The sequence below is a fragment of the Taudactylus pleione genome, unplaced genomic scaffold (genome assembly GCF_031769625.1).
Source record: "Taudactylus pleione unplaced genomic scaffold, aTauple2 ptg000156l, whole genome shotgun sequence".
NCBI classification, from domain to species: domain Eukaryota; kingdom Metazoa; phylum Chordata; class Amphibia; order Anura; family Myobatrachidae; genus Taudactylus; species Taudactylus pleione.
The window spans coordinates 9,165,013-9,191,219 of record NW_028284558.1 but is presented as its reverse complement, the minus strand read 5'-3'; the positions used below and the strand labels follow the sequence as shown (position 1 = coordinate 9,191,219).

The following is a 26,207-nucleotide window of genomic DNA, read 5'->3' as shown; positions in this document are numbered from 1 at the left end:
GACCGCAGGGTTTCCCTCGCAAGTCCGATGGTCAAGACCATCGCGACCATCTTTTTGCACGCTCGTATATGCTGTGGGTGGTGACCCACAGCTATACGAGCGTCCAGGAGGACGCTCCATTTTAATGGAGGAGGGCCCTGATTCAGAGCGAGCGCTCTGGTCAGAGCGTCCGGCTCTGAATCAGGGCCTATAGTGCTCACACACATACACACTTGGGTTAATTTTTTTTTGGGAGCCAATTAGCCTACCAGTATATTTTTGGAGTGTGGGAGGAAACCGCAGCACCCGGAGGAAACCCACGCAAGCACAGTGAGAATATACAAACTCCACACAGTTAGCGCCGTAGTAGGAATCAAACCCATGACCTCAGTGCTGTGAGGCAGTAATGCTAACCATTACACCGTCTGTGCTGCCCGATTTCAGCAAATGTAAGCAGCGATCCACAAGTGAGAGCGACGCAGATAAGCGATGTAGTATTGGGGGGAATTGTGTTCTATTTACTTGGTTTTAGAGGTTATCTGAAATGCAGTATAAGGTGTAACTATCTTTCTATACATCCTCTCCCCCATTGAGGGGATTCACGGGCTGAGAGTGTAAAAGGTGGGGGGTGGGTAGCCAGCTCCATACGCTGACAGGTATTTTCCCCACCTTCCCATCTCTGCCTTCCCATACCATCTTATTTCCTCCTACCCCCTTCCCCCTCTTTCTGTCTCTCTATTTCATCTCTGCTCCCTGTTTCTCTCTCATCGCTGCCCCCCTCCTCCCTCTCATCTCGTTACCATGGGGGCGCATGGGCACAGGTTCTAGGTGCTGACAGGACCCAGGGAATAGTGCAGGAGGAGGAGAAAATCTGTGTCAGTCAGACAGGCAGTGTCAGCTATGAGGAGGCTGGTCGAGCCCTGACTCACACACACAAATGCACACACACACACACATACATCCACTATGTAGACAAAAGTGATTGGACATCCCCGTACAAGTGAAATGCATACCATTGCACACGAGTTTAATGTTTCGGTTTCGACAACAACACTTGGTATGCAGGCCCATGCACTTGCAGCTCTACGGAAACAACAATGTTTTATCTGGACGACAATGCCACCTGTCATGTTTCCAGGGTGATGCTGGACCGGTATACAGAAAATTCGCTAACCCGGATGGACTGGCCAGCTCAGACCCCAGATCTGAATCCCATTGAGAACCTCTGGGATGAATTGGAGTGACGGGTGCATTCTAGGCCGACTCGACCTTCTTCATTGTCACAGTTGGTCACTGTACTGAAGGCGGAATGGCAAAACATACCGCCTGCTGCTGTCCAGGAACTTGTGGACAGTTTGCCAAGAACGGTGTCTGCAGTAATCACTGCACGTGGTGGACCTACAAATTACTGATGTCTAAAATCTCATTGATCTATTTGATGTCAGTGTCCAATCACTTTTGTCTACATAGTGTATATCAGGGGCGTGTGGTCAGGGCTCTGCCTCCCCTGTCATACTCTCTCCCCTATCATAATTTCTGTCATGCTCCAGAATTTTGATGTAAAAACTGTGCTTTTATTCATGTGTGCCTCCCCAGCCATTGCCCTCACCACACGTCACTGATGTGTGTATATATATAAATATATATATTAGGCGTGTGCACCGGCCACTTTTCGTGTTTTGTGTTTTGGATCTGGGTCTTTCTTCGTGTTTTGGATCTGGATTGGTTTTCCCAAAACCACCCTTCTGTGTTTTGGGTTCTGGGCTTTGTGTTTTGGATCTGTATTTTTTTAAAAAAAAGCATAAAAACAGTTAAAATCATAAAATTTGTGGGTTTTTCTGCTCCTATGCTATTATTAACCTCAATAACATAAATTTTCACTCATTTCCAGTCTATTCTGAACACCTCACACCTAACAATATTGTTTTTAGTCCAAAAGGGTGCACCGAGGTAGCTGGATGACTATGCTAAGCGACATGAGTGGGCGGCACAAACATGTGGCCCATCTAGGAGTGGCACTGCAGTGGCAGACAGGATGGCAGTTTGAATAACTAGGCCCCAAAGAGTACATAATGCAAAGAAAAAAAGAGGTGCAAGATGGAATTGTCCTTGGGCCCTCCGACCCACCCTTATGTTGTATAAACAGGACATGCACACTTTAACAAACCAATCATTTCAGTGCCAGGGTCTGCCACACGACTGTGGCTGAAATGATTGGTTCGTTTGGGCCCCCACAAAACAAGCTGGCAATTAATCTGTCCCTGCACCAACTGGCTCTATGGAGGGAAGATGTCGTCCTCATCCACCGATTCCTCACCCTCTTCAGTGTTGTGTACATCCTCATCCTCAAAGAGTAATAATTCGTCCCTGCTGGAATCCACCACCACAGGTCCTTCTGTACGTTCTGGAGGCTGGTCCTCCTGGAAGAATTGATCATTCATTTTAATGAACATCATCTTCTCCACATTTTGTGGAAGCAACCTCCTACGCCTTTCGCTGACAAGGTTCCCGGCCGCACTAAACACTCTTTTGGACTACACACTGGAGGGGGGGACAACTTAGGTAAAATAGAGCCAGTTTGTACAGGGGCCCCTCCAAATTGCCTCTTTCTACTTCAGGGTCCATAGGGTATCCACAGGATACCTTGGGGGTATAGGTGTGACGTCAGTCGCAGGGCACCAAAGAGTTAAGCTTTCAGCCTCCCAGGATGCACTAGGTCCCCCTCCTATACCCCGCCCCCGGGCCAAGGCACCTCAGTTTAGTTTGGTGCCCGGCCGGAGTCGGGTGCACCTGTTGGAGTGGGGGTTAGAAGAGCCCCTGAAGCTTTTTCTTCATGCAGCTGTGGCTGCACATCTGGATGAACAGCATGGACAGTCAGTCCTGACGTCCATGCTGTCTTCCCTACACCCCGCCGGTACCAGAACGCCGGTACTGATCCGGGGATGCTGGTGGGCGTCTGGGGTCACAGCTAGCGGTGACCCCAGATGCTCCGGACCATGGCCGGATTCAAGGGGGACAGAGGTAAGCAGCGGGGTCCCGCGGTGGGTCCCCGCTGATCACATGGTCCTAAGTCCCCAGGCAGGGGGCTCCCTGGGGACTGGCTGCAGCGTGGAGCCAGGCGACCAACCTGCGCTTCCACTACCCCCTGGGACAGCGGACTGCAGCAGAGCGGTAGCGCTGCGGCGTCCCAGGGGTTAAATGCATGCCAGGGGAGCGCGCCTTCCCTGTCTCACAGCCGGCGCCTCCCCCGCTGCACACAGCCCTCTCTGCACTGTGCTGACTGGTCCTGTGTCAGCGCTCCTCCCCCAGGCCAGCTTCTCTCTGCTCCTCGGCGGCCATCTTCTCTGCAACGCATGGTGAACGCTGCTGGAAGTCTGGAAGGAAGCATCGTGGTCTGGGTCCCCCTGCATACCTCTCCTCCGCTGTGGCTCAGGTCTGTGTATGCAGCGCTGTGTCCTACCAGGCCCTGTGTCTGTGTAGTTGAGTGATCAGCGCTGTTAGTGCAGGAATTGTTATTTCTCTGCATTGTATGTGACTGTGCTAGTGCTGCCTGTAAGTTTTCTTCTCTAAACTGTCAGCTTTATTACTGTCCCTGTTCTTTCTGCTAAAGCCCTTGCGGTGCGGTGCTGCAGGGTGGTCTCTCGCCTATTTAATACTTAATTGGTGAGAGAGGTCACATACGTGGTGCCATCATGTCTGAAAGTGATTTTCCCCTCCGGCTACAGTGTACCACGTGCAAAGTACCGTTAGCGGAGGGGGAGGGTAGCGTGGAGGGCCTTTGCCGGCAGTGTTTGTCCATGGCGCGGCCTATTACGGTTACAGCACCGGTACAGGAGCCGCCCTGGGCTTGTTTCGCTCAGGCGTTAACAGCTTTAGTGGGCCAGTTAGCTCCGCAGCCCGCGTTTACTCCGATGGGTTTGTCCCAGCAGTCTGTGGTGTCGTCACCCATGCAGGGGTTCCCACGACAATTGGTGGTACCCCACAGTCTCCCTATTTCCCCGCTCCCGGGTTCTCAGGAGCCAGCGTGGGTTAACTCCCTGACGAGTTCTGTACAGCACTTGTCGGATGTGTTGCAAGGGGAGTCTGTGATGCGGCCTCATAAAAGGCCGGTGGCGTCTCTGTCCGCTCCTTATGAGGATGACGAAGGGACGTCTGATGATGGGGAGATTCTGGATCCTTACGATCAGGAACCTCTCCATACTAAGGACGCTGATGCTAAGTCCAAAGTATATATTCCTGGACTTATTCGGGCGGTCCGCACAGCCTTGGTGATTGAGGACGAAGTTCCCCCAGCGGCTAAATCTAAGTATGCCTTTTTCAAAGATGTGAAGGGCGATGCCACAGTCTTTCCTCTTTCGGGTCAGTTGGTGGACCATTTAGAGGAGGCGTGGAAACAACCTGGCAAAAGATACCAGCCGCAGAGACGCCTGGCGGTGGCTTATCCGTTCGCGGATAATTATTTTGCTAAGTGGGAATCCCCTCCACAGGTGGATTCTCACGTGACCCGTCTTGTCCGTAGTGCCACATTGCCGATGCCATCCATGTCCTCCCTTAAGGATGCTACGGACCGCAAGGTAGAAATCTGCCTGAAGTCCGCTTATTCCCTTGCAGGGGGGGCAGCACGTCCGGCTATGGCCATTTGCTGGGTTGCCAGAGCGATGGAGCGCTGGGCGGATTCATTAGAGGCTTCTTTTGAATCCGACTGTCCGGCCGAACAGGCGGAGTTGATTGGCAATCTCCGTGATTCGGCCACCTACATCAACGAGGCGGCTCTAGACATTAGTACTCTGGTGTCTAGAATTTCTTCAGCAGCGGTAGCTGCTCGTCGCACCTTGTGGCTGCGATCCTGGAAGGCGGACGCAGATTCCAAGAAAGGTCTGGAAGCGTTGCCGTTTACCGGAGAAGTTCTCTTCGGTCCGGATCTGGATAAGATTGTGGCCACGCTGGCGGCAGCCAAATCTGCTTGTCTCCCGTCGGCCGCTGCTCCTTCTGGTTCTGGACCATCGTCCTTTCGGTCATCTAGGGCCCAGGGCAGGCCCAAACCACAGTCGTTTCCTCGACAGGCTGGCCCTAAGAAATCGGTCAAGCCCCGGAAACAGGCATGGAGTACCAGACGTCCGGCCCCCAAGCTAGATGACAAGCCTGCGGCCTGACGGTCCGGGTCTCCCCTTGGGGGATCCCAGGGTGGGAGGCCGCCTGCTGCAGTTCTCCCGGTGTTGGTCGTTCGCTACGACAGACACTTGGGTTCTGGAGGTGGTCTCCCACGGGTACGCCCTCTCCTTCCGGCACAGACCCCCGGCTCGATTCTTCACCACGGGTCTACCATCAGACCGGAACAAGGCTACGGAGCTGCGGAAGGTATTGCACACTATGCTCCAGGCTGGAGTTATAGTGCCTGTTCCATTCTCCCAGAGGGGCCAGGGTTTCTATTCAAATCTATTTTTGGTACAGAAACCCAATGGGTCATATCGTCCGATTCTCAACCTCAAAGCACTCAACAAGTCTTTGCGGGTCCCGAAGTTTCGGATGGAGACCCTACGGTCCATCATTCTGGCGCTGGAACCTGGGGACTACATGGTGTCATTGGACATACAGGACGCTTACCTGCATGTCCCTATTCTTTTGCGCCATCAAGAGTTCCTTCGGTTTGCAATCCGCAGCGACCACTTCCAGTTTCGGGCGTTACCTTTTGGCCTGGCGACAGCACCACGTGTTTTCACCAAGGTGATGGCGGTCATGGCGGCTTCTCTGCGGCTGCAAGGAGTCCGCATGTTGCCGTACTTGGATGACCTGTTATTGGTGGCAGGATCTCCAGAGCTCCTGTTACACCACTTGGACCTGACCATTGCACTGCTGCAATGGCACGGCTGGCTAATCAACTGGCAGAAGTCCACTCTAATCCCGTCTCGGAGGATTCTGCATCTTGGAGCCTTATTGGACTCGGGACAGCAAAGGATCTTCGTGACGGAGGACAAGATCTCTGCTTTACAGTCAAGGGTGCGCAGTTGTCTGCACAGCCGCCGGGTGTCCTTACACTCGGCGATGAGGTTACTGGGCTCCATGGTGTCGGTGTTTGACATGGTGGAATACGCCCAGTTTCACTCCAGACCTCTGCAGCACCTGATCCTGTCCAAGTGGAACGGGCTGCCTCAGTCTCTGAAGTTCCAGATGATTGTGCTCACCCCGGAGGTTCGCCTGTCCCTTGTGTGGTGGTTAAAGACGACCCACCTCAACAAGGGACGTCCGTTCTGGGTTCCAAATTGGGTCCTGTTGACAACGGACGCCAGTCTTCGGGGCTGGGGAGCAGTTTCGGGTCCACACTTGTTCCAGGGCAGGTGGACGCCGACAGAAGCGGAGCTTCCAATAAATATCTTGGAACTCCGTGCGGTCTTCAATGCTCTCCTGCAGGCACAGCGGTTTCTCCAGGGTCACCCGGTGCAGGTCCAGTCGGACAATGCTACCACCGTGGCCTACATAAACAGGCAAGGAGGAACTCGCAGTCGGGCGGCTCTCGTAGAGGTCTCTCGGATCCTGGTTTGGGCGGAGCGCAATCTTCCGGCCATATCAGCGGTCTTCATCCCGGGAGTGCTAAATTGGGAGGCGGACTTTCTAAGTCGCCAGGATGTTCATCCAGGGGAATGGTCCCTGCACCCGGACGTTTTTCAACTACTGGTGGACAGGTGGGGTCTTCCAGAAATCGACCTCATGGCGTCCCGGCACAACAAAAAGATGCCGGTGTACGGGTCTCGCACAAGAGACGAAGGGGCGTCTCTGGTGGATGCTCTGTCCGTCCGGTGGACGTTCAGGTTCGCATACCTGTTCCCTCCGGTCTCCCTTCCACGGGTAATCCGGAAATTCAAACAGGAAGGAGGGACGCTCCTGTTGATAGCTCCCGCGTGGCCCAGACGGCACTGGTTCTCAGACCTTCAGGGTCTGTCCGTGGACAGTCCTCTGCGGTTGCCGCTACGACCGGACCTTCTGTCTCAGGGTCCTTGTCTTCACCCGGACCTGACTCGGCTGTCTTTGGCGGCGTGGCTGTTGAGACGGCCATGCTGAGGTCCCGGGGGTTTTCCACCTCTGTGGTGCGTACCATGTTACGAGCTCGGAAACCGTCTTCCGCGAGGATATACCATCGCGTTTGGCATACGTTCTTCCAGTGGTGTCGACCGAGAGGTTATGCACCGCGGGAGTTTCGTCTGTCTCGGATTCTCGCCTTCCTGCAAGCGGGACTAGATCATGGGCTTCGCCTTGCTTCTTTGAAGGTACAGGTTTCGGCCCTATCTGTCTGGTTTCACCGTAGGATTGCTACAATCCCGGATGTGCGCACCTTTATGCAAGGTGTTCTCCGTATTCAGCCGCCCTTTGTTCCACCTGTGGCGCCTTGGGATTTGGCTGTGGTCCTGAGGGCTCTCCAAGGACCGCCGTTTGAACCACTGGGCTCAGTGGATATTAAATGGCTAACAGCTAAGACTGTTTTCCTTCTGGCCGTTGCTTCGGCCAGACGTGTTTCTGAGTTAGGGGCTCTTTCTTGTAGACCCCCTTTCTTGGTTTTTCATGGGAACAGGGCAGTGCTCCGCACTCGGCCCGAGTTTCTTCCCAAAGTTGTTTCCCAGTTTCATGTTAACGAGGAAATAGTTGTTCCGGCCTTTAACTCACCGGGTCTTTCCGTGGGTGAGGCCTCTTTGGATGTTGTGCGGGCCTTAAGGACTTATGTTGACCGCACTTCTTCGTTTAGGAAGTCGGACGCTTTGTTGTCCTCTATGGCTTCTGTAAAAAGGGTTGGCCTGCTTCAAAGCAAACTTTGGCAGCCTGGATCCGTATGGCTATTTCTGAAGCTTATCTTCATGAAGGCCTACCGGTCCCTCCTTCTCTGAAGGCTCATTCCACTAGGTCTGTGGGTCCTTCGTGGGCAGCTCGACGTGGTGCCTCGGCAGTTCAGATCTGCATGGCTGCTACGTGGTCTTCTGTCCATACCTTCGTGAGGTATTACAGGTTTGACACCTTCGCCTCTCAGGATGCTTCCTTCGGGCGGCGGATTCTCCTTTCTGCTCAGGAGCGTCCCCACCCTTAAAGGATACTGCTTTGGGACATCCCAAAGGTATCCTGTGGATACCCTATGGACCCTGAAGTAGAAAATATGAGATATGGTAAGAACTTACCCTTGTTATCTCTATTTCTACGAAGTCCATAGGGTTCCACAGGACTCCCGCCCTGTCGCACCTGTGCTGCAGATGGGCTTTGCTCTGGTCACCGGTTTTCCGTCTCCCTCTGGTGAGAATGTGATTCTTGTATGTGTCCAGATCTTTGTTCTCTCTCTTCCTTCTCCTCCTCCGGCCTATGGCTTGGTAACTAACTGAGGTGCCTTGGCCCGGGGGCGGGGTATAGGAGGGGGACCTAGTGCATCCTGGGAGGCTGAAAGCTTAACTCTTTGGTTCCCTGCGACTGACGTCACACCTATACCCCCAAGGTATCCTGTGGAACCCTATGGACTTTGTAGAAATAGAGATAACAAGGGTAAGTTCTTACCATATCTCATATTTTTTCCTGCCAGTACAGGTACGGACTGTGTGACATGCCTACTTGGATGCTGTCACCGATGTAATCCTCCACCATTCTGTCAATGGTGACAGTATCATATGCAGTGACAGTGGACATGTCAGAAATTGTTGCCAAGTCCTTCACTCCGGACTAGATGTCCTAACTTGGTCCTGCCTGCCCTGCATCACCGCCAGTGGGTTGCTTAGGATACCTAAGTTGTTTCCTGGCAGCCCCAGTTGCGGGAGAAAATGAAGAAGGAGCTGTTGACGTGTCACGTTCCGCTTCAGCTGACAGTGTTTTCACCAGCAGGTCTTTGCACCTCTGCAGGCTTGTGTAGGCCGGAAAGAGAGACACCACATAGGCTTTAAACCTAGGATCGAGAACGGTGGCCAAAATTTAGTGGTCTGATTTCAACAGATTGACCACCCTCGAATCCTGGCAAAGCGAATGAATGGCTTCAGCCACAAGTCCCACATGCTGAGCGGATTCGCTCCGTCTTAGCTCCTCCTTCACTTTCTCCAGCTGCTTCTGCAAAAGCCTGATTAGGGGAATGACCTTACTCAAGCTGGCAGTGTCTGAACTGACTTCATGTGTGGCAAGTTCGAAGGGCTGGAGAACCTTGCACAACATGGAAATCATTCTCCACTGCGCTTGACTCAGGTGCATACTCCCTCCTTTGCCTATGTCATAGGTGGATGTATAGGCTTGAATGGCCTTTTGCTGCTCCTCCATCCTCTGAAGCATATAGAGGGTTTAGTTCCACTGCGTCACAACCTCTTGCTTCAGGTGATGGCGGGCAGGTTCAGGAGTGTTTGCTGGCACCCCAGTCTTCAGCAGGCAGTCGCTGAATGGCGAAAGTGGCCAGAAATTTTTCGGGCCACCCAAAGCGTCTCCTGCATGCCCCTGTCGTTTTTCAGAAAATTCTGCACCACCAAATTTATTGTGTGATCAAAACATGGGACGTGCTGGAATTTGTCCAGATGTAGTGCCCGCACAATATTGGTGGCGTTGTCAGATATCACAAATCCCCAGGAGAGTCTAAGTGGGGTAAGCCACTGGGCGATGATTTCCCTCAGTTTCTCTAAGAGGTTGTCGGCGGTGTGCCTCTTACTGAAACCGGTAATACACAGCGTAGTCTGCCTTGGAACAAGCTGGCATTTCTGAGCTACTGCTACTGGTGACGCTGCTGTTGTTGCTGCGTACGGCAATACATCTACCCAGTGGGCTGTCAGTCATATAGTCCTTAGTCTGCCCTGTTCCACTTGTCCACATGTCCGTGGTAAAGTGGACATTGGGTACATCCGCATTTTTTAGGACACTGAAGACACTTTTTCTGACGTCTCTATACATTCTCGGTATCGCCTGCCTAGTGAAGTGGAATCTAGACGGGATTTGGTACCGGGGACAAACTACCTCCATCAATTGTCTAAATCCCACTTCACTAATGGCGGATACCGGACGCACGTCTAATGCCAACATAGCAGTCAAGGCCTCAGTTATCCGTTTTGCCTCAGGATGACTGCTTTGCTACTTCATCCTCCTCGCCAAGGACTGTTGGAGGGTCAATTGTTTAGTAAAAGTAGTGGTGATCCTACTTCCTCTCTGGGATGATGAACGACTCCCAACAGCAGCAGCGGCAGCAGTAGGCGTAGCAATGCAGGATCCTCCGGATGAATCCCGGATAGGAGAGACAGTCATGCCAGTGACATGGCCTGCAGGACTACTTCCGATCCTGACTAAGGAGGAAATTGACGAGGAGGGAGTTGACGGTGTGGTTTGCAGGCGCTTGGATACAACAGGACAAAGGGATTTAGGTGTCCCTGGACTGCTTACGGTCAAGGCCAAAGTTTCTGAACTTGATAGTAACTTTTTATGAACTCGCTGCAGGTGACGTATAAGGGAGGACGTTCCTAGGTGGTTAACGTCCCTACCCCTACTTATTTCACCTTTACATATGGTACATATGGCAAGACAGTTGTTGTCCGGATTTGTATAGAAATATTGCCAGACCAATGAGGTAGAATGTTTGGTCTTCTGCCCAGGCATGACCGTGATGGGCTTTTTTATCCCACGGACAACAACTGTCTCCCCCGGAACCTGATTTAAACAAACCACATCACCATCAGAATCCTCCTCGTCAACTTCCTCCTCAGCGCCAGCTACACCAGTATCCTCATCCTGTTGTACTTCAACAGTGACATCTTTAATTTGAATATCAGCAAGTGGACTGTGGGTGCTCCTTCCAGCACTTGCAGAGGGCGTGCAAATGGTGGAAAGAGCCACGTCTTCCTGTCCAGTGTTGGGAAGGTCAGGCATCGCAACTGCCGCCACACTTGGACTCTCCTTGGGGATTTGTGATATCTTCTTAGAATGCACAGTTCTTTGCTGTGCTTTTGCCAGCTTAACTCGTTTGATTTTAGTAGTGGGAGTAGGGCTTCCATCATCATCTGAAGCTGAACCACTAGTCATGAATATAGGGAAAGATCTTGCCACTCCGTGTCGTAAATGGCATATTGGCAAGTTTACATTTCTCCTCAGATGATTTAAATGTTTTTTTAAGGTCATTTTCCTGAACTGTGCCATTTGGGATTTTATATGCCCTCTACTATGACATTGGGCATCGGCCTTGGCAGAAGACGTTGATGGCATTTTATCGTCTATGTCATGACTAGTGGCAGCAGCTTCAGCACTAGGAGGAATTGGTTCTTGATCTTTCCCTATTTTATTTTTATCGGACAGTTTGGTCCTCCATTTATGTTATATTGATATATACGTGCGGCTAAGGCGCACACAAACACAGAAAAGAAGAATTTTTTATTTTTTTTGGAGTGCACTTTGGGGGTTACACCACCCTTTAAGAGATGAGCCAGCCAGCCCTTTACTTATGATACAGGTGCATGCTTGGTGCTACTTTGTTGATGCACGTGCGGCTACAGCGCACACAATTCACAATACAGAAAAGAAGAATTTTTTATTTTTTTGGAGTGCACTTTGGGGGTTACACCACCCTTTAACAGACGAGCCAGCCGGCCCTTTACTTATGACACAGGCGCACGCTTGGCGCTGCTACTTTGCTGATGCACATGCGGCTACTGCGCACACAATTCACAAACACAGAAAAATATGATTTTTTATTGTTTTTGGAGAGCACTTTGGGGGTTACAGCACCCTCTATCGGACGAGCAACCTTGATGGATAGATCACCCCCTGTACAGCACTACAGCACCCCTTTAGGACTACAGCCTTTATGGGACACTGCACAACACAGCCCAGCCAGCCCCTATAGACTTTGGAGTGGACACAGCCCCTATGGACAACTGACTGCACAACACAGCCCAGCCAGCCCCTATGACAGCAGCACAACACAGCCCAGCCAGCCTGTATGGACAACAGCAGTACAACACAGCCCAGCCAGCCCCTATGGACAACAGGCGCACAACACAGCCCAGCCAGCCCCTATGGACTGAGTGGACACAGTCCCTATGGACAACAGCAGCACAACAGAGCCCAGCCAGCCCTAGCTCCCACCCTCCCTCTTCAATGTCCACAGCCGGAGTGAAAAATGGCGCCAACGCGGGGACCTTTTATAGAGTCCAAAACCCGTGAGATCCGACAGTGGGATGATGACGTTTTGCCTCGATTTCAGATCTGAGTCAGGTGGGAAAACCCAAGCCGGACTCGGTTCCCGGCTCGGATTGGGGGGCTCGGGGGGGGTTCGGATTTCAGAAATCCGAACCCGCTCATCACTAATATATATATGTATTTATGTGCTGAACTGTTGAACTGCTATGGTGCTCATTTACGGTTTGACATTCTGTAAGTCAATTTTATTATGCACCTCACAGATGGAGAGATGGAGCAATACACACTATGTTCAGCATCAAGATTTTGATTTCATAATCTGAACTGCTTATTAAAAAGTAGTCACAAATGAATTATATATACACAACAGAGAGCAATGACTTCATAGTGTCAATAAGAAATGCAAAATTTATAACGTAAAACATAATTATATACAAACATAAATTAAAAAACTAATTTCAATTAAATAAAGTGACATGAAGCTAAATACAAACATGTCGGTTATCCCTTTAAAAATCAAACGGTATTATCTTTACCTACCACAGTTCAAATGTTTCATTTGATTCAGACCCGCTCGCGAGCCCACAGCGTTCGCAAGCAGGTCGATGGTCCCCCACTGCGCATGTGCACACCGACGCCGGCTCTGTCGTGCGCATGCGCGAGACCCGGCCAGCGACAGGCGCTCCGTCGCTACGGGTCTCACACCAAAACGGGGCAGCTGTCGATTGTGATTGACAGCTCGCCCCGTATCTGAGGTGGGCAGGGGGGGGGTGGCTGGCCAAACGGAGGCGTTCCCGAAGGAACGCCTGCTGTTTGGTGGAAGGCGTCAGTAGTGAACTTCCAGCTCTATTAGCTCACTCGGGCTTGTGATGGACGAGACTTTACCACAAGGGTCTTGTCGCAAGCCCAATTGTCGTGACCATCGCGACCATCACCTGTCCGCTCGCAAAAGCTGTATGTGGTCACCCACAGCTTAGCGAGCAGCCAAGAGGCCGGTTCAAAAACAAAAAAATGCTGCCCTGATTCAGAGCGAACGCTCTGAAAGAGCGTACGGCTCTGATTCAGGCCCTAAGTACTGTACATTAGCTGGAGATACGTCAAGTGCTGCTCATCGTAATTATTATCAGTCAATGTATTTGAACTCCAAATACTGCCAGGAATACTGTATGCTTTCTGGCCGACATATTTGTGTGTCCGTGCAGGAATTTAGGGGAACATTACAATTCCGTCCCTTTCCTCCTTTCCTGTCATAAAGAGGCTCAGGTATAATATGTCACCAACTCTGTGTACGGACATATACATATGTTTTATTGTGTGAATGTGCAGCAACAATTTGCACATTTTTCAATAAAAAACAGACAGGTTTATAGTACTTATTGCTTAAAACTAATTTTATTTTTTATGAATTTTTTTTCCTTTAAAACAAAAATATACATAAAGTGCAGTAAATAAAAATATCTTTATTCTGATCTAGTGACAATAGAAATTCATATTTGTTCAGGCAAACAAAAATATAAAATGAATTTAGGTAGTCATAAAAATATATATTTTTGCTGGAAATCACAAAATTGTGTGGCCTGGCCATCAACATGTAAAATACACTCAGATATGTAAGTGTTAATACATTCCACCCAATAACATGGTTATGAGACTTTGAATAAATATTTTAAATATAAATACAGTACTGTATGTGTGTGTGTGTGTGTGTGTTGTGTGTGTATATATATATATATATATATATATATACAGTCAGGCGCATAAATATTGGGACATTGACAGAATTTTCATATTTTGGCCTCTATTCACCACCACAATGGTTTTGGACTGAAACAAACAAGATGTGCTTTAACTGCAGACTTTCAGATTTAATTTGAGGGTAATTACATCCAAATCAGGTGAACGGTGTAGGAATTACAACGGTTTCTATATGTGCCTCCCACTTTTTAAGGGGCCAAAAGTAATGGGACAAACTAAACAATCCTAAATCTAATATGAAAATTCTGTCAATGTCCCAATATTTATGCACCTGACTGTATAGCAGAAAGCTTGGCACTCCTCCTCCAACAATGATCCCGGGTGCCCTCCGCAAGTAACAAAAATGCAAAGCAGGAAGTGGTGGCAGCGGCACTCTTCAAAAACAAGTATATAGACAAATAAAGTCCTTTACTTGAAGTAAAGGACTTTATTTGTCTATATACTTGTTTTTGAGGAGTGCCACTGCCACCACTTCCTGCTTTATATATATATACTAGAGAGGTGTGGGTCTGGATTTCTGAAATCTCAACAAATCTGAACACACATGGGTTCCGAGTAGAGCTGGGTCAAGGTTCGGATTCACTTTTGTGACCCGATTCGAACCGAGTCCCAGTGTGGATCTGTTGCCAATTCGAAACTCCAAATCTAAATCCGACATTTTAGCTGTTTTTATTGATTTTTAATCGATTTTTATCCGAATCCAAAATCAAAACACTTGAGAGTGGTTTTGCAAAACCAAAATACGAAGATGAATCCAGATCCAAAACACAGGGGTCCGTGCACATCTCCAATATATATACTGTATGTACATGCACATATATATAAAAGTTGACTATGTGTTACCATTATAATATATGTTCAATTTTATTTTTTACAGTTGGAAGACCAACCTAAATATGAAGAAAACCTATACATGTATTTATACTTTGTCATCTTCATCATATTTGGCTCCTTCTTCACCCTGAATCTCTTCATTGGTGTTATTATTGACAACTTCAACCAACAAAAAAAGAAGATAAGTATTTTACACGTGCTTATTCAATGCTTTGTGTACAATTGTTTGATATTTAGGGGGAAATTCAATTAGTCCCGTTAATTTAAAGGGTGTGAAGAAGGGTGGTAGCTTCAGGCTTTAACGCCTGGGGGTATTCAATTACATACCAATTTTTTTGCCTGTTAAATTACCCTGGTAACAGCTGTTAATACATAGACTCTGGGATAAATTCCTGGATTTATGTATTAACATACTGTAGTTGTTGGCACCCTTTAAAGGCTATATATTGGGGATTTCTTTTCGGGTCTGAGACCCGAAAAAAAATCCCTGTTAATTGCAGCCTGTTGGCTGCCTTCAGGGCTAATTAAATAGTCCTGGAAGTTCAATTAACCTGGTGTAATTTACTGCAGCTGATTGAATTTGCCCCCCCCCCCTCTTAGTGTTATGACAAAATATGAGATCATAAGGACAATTTAAAGATCAACTGATGTTAAGGAGTGCATTTGTATAACACCCTAAGGTTCTATGTTGCAATCATAATCCCAGTTCTAAGTCTAATTGTTTTTAAAAACACTCTGTAGTAGAGAGTATATATCACTTACATGTCCTGAAGCTCCTGACATCTTTAGAGTCCTGGCCGTAATGAGTCCTACTTATCATGCTCTGGACACTTAAAACCATCTTTTTACCTCTCTGGTGCCTGTTAAGGCTAGCGATGAGGTCCGCTCGCACTGTGCATCACTCCCGGATAGCACAGAGGTCCCCTCACGCTGTACATCACTTCCGGCAGGTACTGAGGTCTCCTCCTGCCCTGTCTGCCCAGTGTCTTCCCAGCATGATAGTGTACAAACTGCACACCAGAGTTCCCTCCAGAACAACAGTATGGGCGCAGCCATGTTGGACTCTCTCACCTGACGCACTTCCTCCACTCAGAGTGCTGCTCCCAGGCCAGCTGATCGCAGCATCAATTCCCTGGGGATCCAACCCTGTACATTCCCTGACTGGCCCTCATTGCCAGTACAACGTCTCTTCTTGCAGAAGTTACAGCTCAGTACTGAGCTCCGGGGTACTTTGTATCTGAACGGTCCCAGTCCGTTATATCCAATTCCTGTATTTGGTAAACAAGTATCCTATACCATCTTGCACACTAATCTGGTTATACCACTGAGACATGTTCTTACAGCCACCATCGGTTCCAGCCATCACCTCCAACCACCCTTAGGCCCTGTCACCCCTAAAAACAATACTCTATAAGTGAAGTTAGCCTTAACAATTTTTGTACTTGGAAAAAAATAATCATGGAATATCCAAGGTTATATAAATCAACATAGTTTGGGAAAGATTGGTGCAGGTTTGGGACAGTGCTTTGTTTGTCCCAATTTAGCATTTAGAAATGTTGGGAAATATGTGTTTGGAGTGCTTACCTTACAAAAAATAATATCAAATGCTAGTAGTGTAAAAGGTACCACTTTAATGCACATGCAAGGTTTTAACTAGTGTTATTTTTATCCTTTACTTTGGAGGTCAAGATATCTTCATGACAGAGGAACAAAAGAAATATTATAATGCAATGAAGAAGCTGGGATCTAAAAAGCCGCAAAAGCCTATTCCAAGACCACCAGTAAGTTAATTCTATTGTTATCAAGTTTACTGTAATAGTCATACTTCAACAGAGATTTGCTATGTAAATAAGCATATCCAAAGAAAGAAGGGACTTATAAGAATGTCATGGCAGTCATGTGAGTCATTGTCCCATCCACCTGGATTTTAGAGCAAGACCAATGATCATGTTAACACAGGAAGACTTGAATAAACTTTATTCAATGAGTTACTTACTTAAGTTATACTCTGAAGTGCCAAAAGTTATGGGACAGGTGCCTAGTATCGTGTAGGACCTCCTCTAGCCCGGCGAAGTGCAGCAACCTGATGTGGCATAGATTCCACAAGGGGACGGACCTCTGAAGAGATGTTGACCCATGCGGTCTGGATAGCTTCACACAGCACCCTCATATTTGTGGGTGAAGGATCTTGAGTGCAAATGGACCTCTCCTCCACGTCCCATAAATGCTCAATTGGGTTCATGTCGAGCAAACATGGTGGCCACACCATTCGTTCGAACTCTCCAGAATGATCCTCAAATCAATTCTGAACAACTTAGGACCGATGACATGGTGCATTATCCTGCTGGAATATTCTATCGTTGTGGGGGGTACATGAAGTCCATGAAGGGCTGCAAATGATCATCAAGCAATGCAATGATGTGGTTACCGGTCATTTACGTGTTCAGGCAGACCAATGGACCCAACCCATGCCACGTGACCACACCCCACACCATTATGGAGCCTCCAAAATCACCGTGCCTTGTTGACAGCTGGGGTCAGTGGGGTCTGCACCACTCCTGAACCCTACCATCAGCCCAAAACAACTGGAACCATGACTCATCGATTCACACCACATGTTGCCAGTCCTCCAGGGTTCAATTAGTGACATCATGAGTCCAGCTGTGTCCAGTGTCATAGTGTTAACAGGGGCACTCTGGTGGGTCTTCTGCTCCCATATTCCATGAAAGCTAAAGAATGCAGCACTGAACTACTGGATATATGTCTGGTACAGTACCTCCTGCATTGAATGTGGATGTGATTTGAGCTAGTGTCGCTTCTCTGTTACCACGGACATTTCTAGCTAGATGCCGCTGGTCACGGTCATTAAGCACCCATGGTCAGCCACTGCATTGTCCATGGTGCATGGTAATGCCTTCCATAAGTTATTCCCAGTATGCACATGACACCATAGACTGAGGAATGTTGAATACCCGCACAACTTTACAAATGGAATGTCCCATTCATTATGCACCCACTATCATGCCCCTTTTGAACTCCAATAATTCATGTCATCTTGCCATGAGCAGCCTAACCAGTGTACAAACTGACTCATGAGATGTCAGATTACAACTGACACAGGTCTGGGCATTTCCAAGACAGAGTATGGTGGCACCACCTACCATTACCTTTAGCTACTGGTATCCTATGACTTCTGCTACTTCAGTGTACAACTAAGTTTTAAATCTTACCTGTTCATTCAAGGAACTTTTACGACATGTAGGAAAAAAAGAATGTACTCAAAATGTCGACATCATACATTGTTGAAATGTCGGCAATAAATATTTTATCATGAGCAGAATGTGAAGATGTTCACAATGTCAACATGTGGAATGTCAACCTTCTGCATGGACCAGAGGGGGATGGTTAGGCTACGAGAGGGGAGGTTTAGGGTTAGGGACTGGGGGGGGTTAGGCTGCGGTAGAGGATATTGGGGCTAGGTACTAGAAGGAGGGTTAGAGTTAGGATTAACAATATTTACCGCCGGAAGCGCCGCAGTATCCAACGGAATTCATCATAACGTCATTGCCAGACCCAGAAGACACCGCTGGAGCCGCCGGACCAGGTAAGTCACCTCCAGCCCAGCAGGGACGTTTTGTCAACTTGCTAATCATGTTAACATTTCATCAATATAACATGATGAATGTTGACAAAATATACTACACCCAGGAAAAACTATATATACGTAACAATTTCATCCTTTTTCATTTAATATAAAATAGTAATATCAGGCTACTGAAAACCCCTTTACATCAAGATAGTTTAATATATTGGCCGTAGTAGATGGGAAGTAGAAGTGAGAAGATTACAGCCACCATCGGTTCCAACCATCACCTCCAACTTCACAAAACATAATTACTTTTTTATTATAGGATCATAATTATATTTTGATTCATTGTTACCCAAAGTAATGTGAAATATCAGTTCAATGTAGTTCATTTCTGTTTTGTCAGAGTGTTATACATCTCACATTGAGTGGCAATGTTATTTGAATTAATCGTATGTATTTATTTGGGTCTGTCACCATAGCTTGAATGTGCATTTGTGGGTTAAATTATTTTAATTTACAATTACAAATTTTATGTTTTTCCTAGAATAAATACCAAGGCTTCGTATTTGACTTTGTTACAAGGCAAGCATTTGATATCACCATCATGATCCTAATTTGCCTAAACATGGTAACAATGATGATTGAAACTGATGAACAGAGTGATGATATGGAAAACAACTTGTATTGGATTAACATGGTTTTCATTGTCCTGTTCACTACTGAATTTATTCTGAAACTGATTTCACTGCGTCACTATTACTTCACAATTGGCTGGAACATTTTCGATTTTGTTGTTGTCATTCTCTCCATTGTAGGTATGTATCTTTGCAATTAAGGTATATTTTACCATTACTAACAACATAATAAAAACATGTATTGGGATGTAGTCATTATCATATCATATAGTATCATATTATATGAAACCCATTGTATTGTAACAATGTATTCTATCTTAGCAAGAAATAGAACTTGGTTGGGTGTATATATGTTAAAAAGGAAACGATACTACAAATGTGTGAGATATATTCCTATGAATATAGAATTAAGCATGGCAACATTATGATCTGTGTTCTAGTGATAAAAGTTTGCACACAGTTATATACTTTAGTGCCTCAGTACCTCCTTGACGGAGGTACTGAGGTACTAAAGATACTAAACGGAACTACTGTTGTTGTATTCATAGACTTGCTCTCTCAGTTTCACTGGTTTGTCAACTTATTGTGAAATAACACAGTAATTAACTATATTGTCACTAAATAATGGCATTGTTTATAATTCAGGTTGTCTTACAGACACATTATAACGGGGAGAGGTATGATAGATAGACAGTAAAAAGGTAGACAATCAGAAGATTGACACCATCAGATCGACTGGTTCTGAATGCTGACAGTCAAAAGGTCGACAGAGTCATTAAGTTGACCATCATTCTGTAGACATGTATTTAGGTCGGGTTAAATGGGTGACACATTGGAAAGGTCAGCATTTAACATGTTGACACTAAAATGTTACCTTTTTTTATTATATTTTAGCCTAAGCCTAAACCTAACCCTAAAAGTCATGAAAAAAATGCGTCAACATTTGTGTCGACATGTTCAATGTCAACTTTTTTAATGTTTCAACCATTTAACTCTGTCGAACTAAATACATGTCTACAGAGTGATGGTCAACCTTTTGACTGTCGACATTTAGAATCAATTGACCTTCTGAATGTTGACCATTTTATTGTCCACCAATCAACTGGTATTACATTATACTACAGCAGACTTTAGTTTGCCACCTGGATTGTTCATTTATTACAATTTGTAAAAAATAGAGCAAATCATTTTTGTTGCAAAAAAAAAAAACTAGTTTAGTATAGTACTGCCTTTCAGTCATGACTAATATTATAGAACTAGCAGAAGTAAGCATAAAATAAATTATTTTCAGATATATGAAAAAGTACTTTTTACATGTACTGCAGTTTTAACTGATGCAATTGTTTTGTTTCTCCTTACTATATGTAGGTTACCCTAAAAGTTCAATTATTATTTTGTCAACTTGTAATGTTGATATTTTTTTGTGCATTTTAGGTATGTTCCTGGCAGACATGATTGAAAATTATTTTGTTTCTCCAACACTATTCAGAGTAATACGACTTGCTAGGATTGGGAGAATCTTGCGTCTCATTAAAGGAGCCAAAGGAATTCGTACGCTGCTCTTTGCATTGATGATGTCACTTCCTGCCCTATTCAATATCGGTCTTTTGCTATTTTTAGTGATGTTCATTTACGCTATCTTTGGAATGTCAAACTTTGCCTATGTCAAGAAAGAAGCAGGAATTGATGATATGTTCAATTTTGAAACTTTTGGCAATAGTATGATTTGCCTTTTCCAGATTACAACATCAGCAGGGTGGGATGGCTTATTGGCACCAATTCTTAACAGTGGTGCACCAGACTGTGACCCAAATGCAGAACATCCAGGGAGTTCTGTGAAGGGTGATTGTGGTAATCCATCTGTTGGGATTTTCTTCTTTGTAAGTTATATCATCATATCATTTTTAGTTGTGGTAAACATGTATATTGCTGTTATTTTGGAGAACTTTAGTGTTGCCACAGAAGAAAGTGCAGAACCTCTGGGAGAGGATGACTTTGAGATGTTCTATGAAGTCTGGGAAAAATTTGACCCAGATGCAACACAGTTCATTCAATACAGTAAATTGACTGACTTTGCCGATGCACTGGATCCACCTCTTCGTATCCAAAAACCAAACAAAGTTCAACTTATTGCAATGGATCTTCCCATGGTAAGCGGTGACAGAATTCACTGCCTTGACATCCTGTTTGCTTTTACAAAGCGTGTGTTGGGTGAAGGAGATGAAATGGACAATCTCCGACAACCAATGGAAGAACGTTTCATGGCATCCAATCCTTCAAAAGTCTCTTACGAACCAATTACGTCTACGTTACGGAGAAAGCAAGAGGAATTGTCTGTGGTTATCATTCAGCGGTGTTTCCGTAAATATCTTTTACGGAAAACAATTAAAAAAGCTTCATATATGTATAGAAAAGAAAAAATGAAAGAAGCAAATTGCTTGCCTATTAAAGAAGACATGGTTATTGAACATCTTAACGGAAACTCCACCACAGAGAAGACGGACATGACGCCCTCTACAACGTCACCTCCATCGTACGATAGTGTAACAAAACCAGAAAAAGAAAAACATGAAAAAGACAAAGCAGAAAAAGAGGACAAAAGCAAAGATGCCAAGGAGAATAAAAAATAAACTGCACATTTTTTCATTTGTGTGATAATTTGTTTACAACCTGTGAAGATGACCCTTCTGTGTCAACAGGACTCCTGTGGGAGATCTATGCCAAACTGACAGTTCTTGCATATACTGTATGTACTCAAGGTCAGTGCCTAAAATAGACAGTGACCTCATGTCAAGAGATAGTGTATCAACCTTGACTGGCGGTTACTGTTAAAATTACCAGTTGACACTTTTAACACAGAGAGCCACCAATAGATTCTCAATCTGTTGAGACCAGTCGAGGTAATGCAAACCTATACTGTTTCTGTGCTTCACATAAAACACTGTAGTACAATAATTGTGTCCACTGTTTGCATTTTTTAATGACCATACTGCCATATGTTTACAGAACTTGTGTTAGTGAATTAACCATTTTTTTTATTGCATTTGTAGGCCATTTCCTTATGTATGTGACTATTTTTGTAAATGGGTTTTACAGTGTGTTAGGGATATAGTACAACCTTTAAGGAAAATCTTCTAAGTCTATGGAAAAAAAAAGACGACCACACACTGTACATGTGAAGAAGTCAATCACACTAAATGAAGCAGTCAATGGCATGTGTAAAAAACAAGCAGGCTTATGTAAGCCATTTCCGAATATTGACACCAATGTATGGATTAGAATAGAAAAATGTTTGGATACATGGTTATGCCATGGATCCCATTAGTGACTGTCACATGAAGTAACTGTGATGTTTTAAAACATGCATCCCAACAAAAAGCAATTAATATACCAATTGTTGATGGCCTCTTACCAAGCAGAATCCAAACAATCAGAAAGAGCACTCCGGATTATGTCTGTCGAGGGTTCTCGAGTGTTCTATATTGCATCTTTCAAGTTCTAATCTATTTTAAATAAAAATTAGATTAAATAGGTGTAAAATGACTGCTGTTAAATAATGGCTGATGTATGTTTGTAACAGCATAACAGAATATATCAATGGAGTGCATATATCAAATTCAGATAGAATTAAAGATCGTTGAATAAGATATTTATTAAAAGGACATTAAGAGTTTAAGAAACAGACATTTTTACCAATATAAATATAAATATCAATAATTTATATAGGTATATTTATTTTATTTATACAATTATATTTAACAATTATGCATTGGTGTGTTATGTAACAAAGGAGGGACTGTGGTGATTTCACGGGGAAATCATCTTTTTAAACATATTGTTTCATAAACAAAGTTTTAAATGTAAAGCCACTAATAGAGAGCAAGCCCTTATCAAAATATCAAAAGTAATGTCTAACTTCTGGTCGGCAAGTAAAAGGCTTTTCTATGACCCATAATGTGCCTGTGAACTCCCAAGCCTTTTGTAATGTTGAATCATTTTAGGTGTGTTTTGCCAAAGGACAGAAACGCCTATTGTGCTTGCCTGATTGGTCGGTCTGCCCATATGTACTCAACAAACTGAGAAACAGACCACACCCAATTGCAGCACAAGATCACTAAGTTTGAAAGTGTTCCATAGTGGAATGTACAACAAATATAATTAAGGAAAAACATACCTCCCTGGGAGGAACACCTCATATACAAAACTTGTTTAAAAAAGGATGTGGGTGTAACATGTTTAGGGCGATTCCACTGCGATGGTTGGACAGTAGTACTTTGCAAGACTCCAACTGAAAGTTTCACAAGACCTGTATATAAAATAATTTTCCTGTTTCAAAAACATAGTCGGAGAACAGCCAATGTGTATTTCACTGATGTTAAATAACGAGTTTATTGACATTGTTATAACATAATTTTATGTCTATAGACAAGAGACTAATGTTATCACTTGATGACGTGTTCCACAGAGATGTTTTCATGACACTAAATGAGGTGTATCATGTATCCATATCACTGGTAAAAACAAGTTAACCAATAAATGGGCGTCTTCCCCGAATGATTGTACTTATTTTGACACCTGGAGTCATGCAAAATAAATTCTTGCTTTGTTAATGACAAAATGGCTGTGTTACACTGTTGCCAAAACCAGTTGTGTACTGTCTTAACAATTCTGTGTTACAAAAAAGTGATAGTAAAAATGTTAATGTAGACTCGGTCTTTGAGAAATGCAAGTGTTTTTGATAATATATTAACAAATTGTCTTGAATGTACATTGTAGATAAAACAGCAATTGTATTCCACTTAGCATGTCACTGTATGGGACGCATTCAAAATACATTCCATTCAAAATGTCTTAATTATATTTTTGCTCTGATACAGTGTACAGGATGTGGACATATACTACATTAATTTAATGCAGGGGCCCCATTCGTAATGTTATTTATTTATTTTTTACCTCTGAAAATCTTTACCTGGAACTTTATGTGGCATTTTCTAAGATTCGTTATTTCAGCTGATAGTTTACAATAAATAAAGAAATATGTATTGACTACTTTAATTATGTTTTGGTTATGTACCATAATTAATGGATGATTTATTTTGGTAGTTGCTTATTTTTCCTAAAAGGTTCAAAGAAGTAGTTCTTGTGTATATAATGACACTTTGTTTGTAAAAAGTGTCAAAAAGCTACATTAATGCAAGATAGTAAAAGAATACTAATTTTGTTATGAAAACAGGCTACAAATCAATAGGCAATTTAAGGTAAATTGTCCTGCTGTTTAGTCTGTAATTATTTAAGTGAACATAGATTATAGATATAATATTAGTGTACATAATTTTGAGTGAAAACTGCTACAATGATTAACAGATGTGGCAACACAGTTATATCAGTGAACATAATGAGCTTTACACAGCAATAATTGCAGTGGTAAAATAATAGCTACAGTGCAACAGTTGTACAGCATTCTTATATGTGTTGTCCCAAAGACATTAAATATATGTAGCTTTCATTAAAAATGTCTATTTACAGGAAAAAAAATACAATTAACACCTCATAAATGCTTCATCATATTTGACATATTTTTCAAAACAATTATATTTATAGTTTCATTTTGGTTTTAAATTGAGAAATATGATGGTGTAAGACATCAATAATTTATTATTATTGGTACACAAAAGGTTTTGGGAGATTAAACTCAGAGAACACAGACGTCTTGGACTCTAATGGCACAGAATGTCATAGGAGTGAAGTTATTATGAAAAAACAGTGCACCATTTGGCAAAAATGTATCTATTGACACTGAGTAAAGGACGGTGGGCAAGGCAATACTGCCTACATAATTATAATTAATGAAACCATAATATAGGCATTAGAGCAGGGATGGGGAACCCCAGGCCCGGGGGCCGTATAAGGCCCCTAGAATCATTTGGTCAGGCCCTCTAAGCTTTTTTCTGCTAGCCTCATCTGACTAGCAGGGTGCCTAGAATGCCACCCTGTAGCCAGAATCTATGCAGCAGTGCAGCCTGATGCATCCTTAGGATGCTTCGGATGGTCACACCACTGCCCTTAGAGCTACCCGCAGCATCCCTAGGATGCTCCGGGCATTGCTGTAATCACCAGCGATTGTGGCCCTGCCCCATGTGACATCACACGGAGGGGGCATGGCCTGCACCGGGCCCGCAAGTAATGTCAAAATGGCCCTCGGCAACTCCAGACCTTTTACCTGCTCAATTGATAATGAAATAATGAGGGAATAGCCCACACCTGTCCATGAAATAGCTTTTGAGTTGATAGTCCCATTACTTTTGGCCCCTTAAAAAGTGGGGGGCACATATAGAAACCGTTGTAATTCCTACACCATTCACCTGATTTGGATGTAATTACCCTCAAATTTAATCTGAAAGTCTGCAGTTAAAGCACATCTTGTTTGTTTCATTTCAAAGCTATTGTGGTGGTGAATAGAGGCCAAAATATGAAAATTCTGTCAATGTCCCAATATTTATGCACCTAACTGTATATATGTATATAGATATATATATACACACACACACTTACAAACAAACAAACAGAAGTGAGATAAACCGCATATAAACATTATAATGAATAAATGCAAGTAATAAGATTTAAATACAGTACAAAGTTGGCAAGTTACACACAATATATAACAATGTCAGTCTCACAATAGTTTTTTATTTTTGCATCTATTGATTTATACATTAAGTACAGTAGTAATGAAAATGTGTTAGTAAATTATACGGTTTAAAATTATGCTTGTTGAACATATAGTTATAATAAGAGCATTCAAGAAGTGGAGATATCATTGACAAGTCTCCCCTGGTTTAACGGTGACTAGACATGATCAAAAATCTACAAACTGCTTTGAGCTTCAATAAAATTTCAGTTTCGATAGTTGTACACATTTTTCTTGTACAATTTTCAATAGACTGATACAATTTTGTGGTTTGAAATTTTAAGTTCTCATATTAGGTTTGCCATTTGAGAGTCACTGTTTGCATTAATAATAAATATTTTATACACTATTTTAATAATGTAGCTGTGTTTTGAAGTTTGAAAATCACTGTTCTTATACCGATTTATGCTTTAATAAGTTTGAGCTATTTCACACATGGTCGAATAGACTCAAACATAGACAAACTTGTTCAACTTGCACAATTTTGCTCTATTTTTAATTGATCTAAATTTGAGAATTTCTGACAAATATTTGTACCAATCCAATGAACTGAATCTCAAATGAGACACTACTTGTGCACACTTTTTGAATAATCAGTTGAAATTGT

General features: G+C 44.3%; 1 protein-coding gene across 8 annotated transcripts in view; it reads left to right on the top strand.

The window, feature by feature from the left end:
• The window catches only part of LOC148521634 (sodium channel protein type 2 subunit alpha-like), a 147,935-nt gene extending 123,983 nt beyond the window's left edge, over positions 1-23,952 (top strand). For all 8 annotated transcript variants that reach the window (XM_088474844.1, XM_088474840.1, XM_088474838.1 and 5 more), the window contains exons 23-26: positions 14,732-14,869; positions 16,365-16,469; positions 18,822-19,092; positions 20,347-23,952. In XM_088474844.1, the coding sequence (XP_088330970.1) occupies positions 14,732-14,869; positions 16,365-16,469; positions 18,822-19,092; positions 20,347-21,542 (1,710 nt within the window). In that variant the 3' untranslated portion in view covers positions 21,543-23,952. The remainder of the gene's footprint in view (positions 1-14,731; positions 14,870-16,364; positions 16,470-18,821; positions 19,093-20,346) is intronic.
• Positions 23,953-26,207: the final 2,255 nt, after the last annotated feature.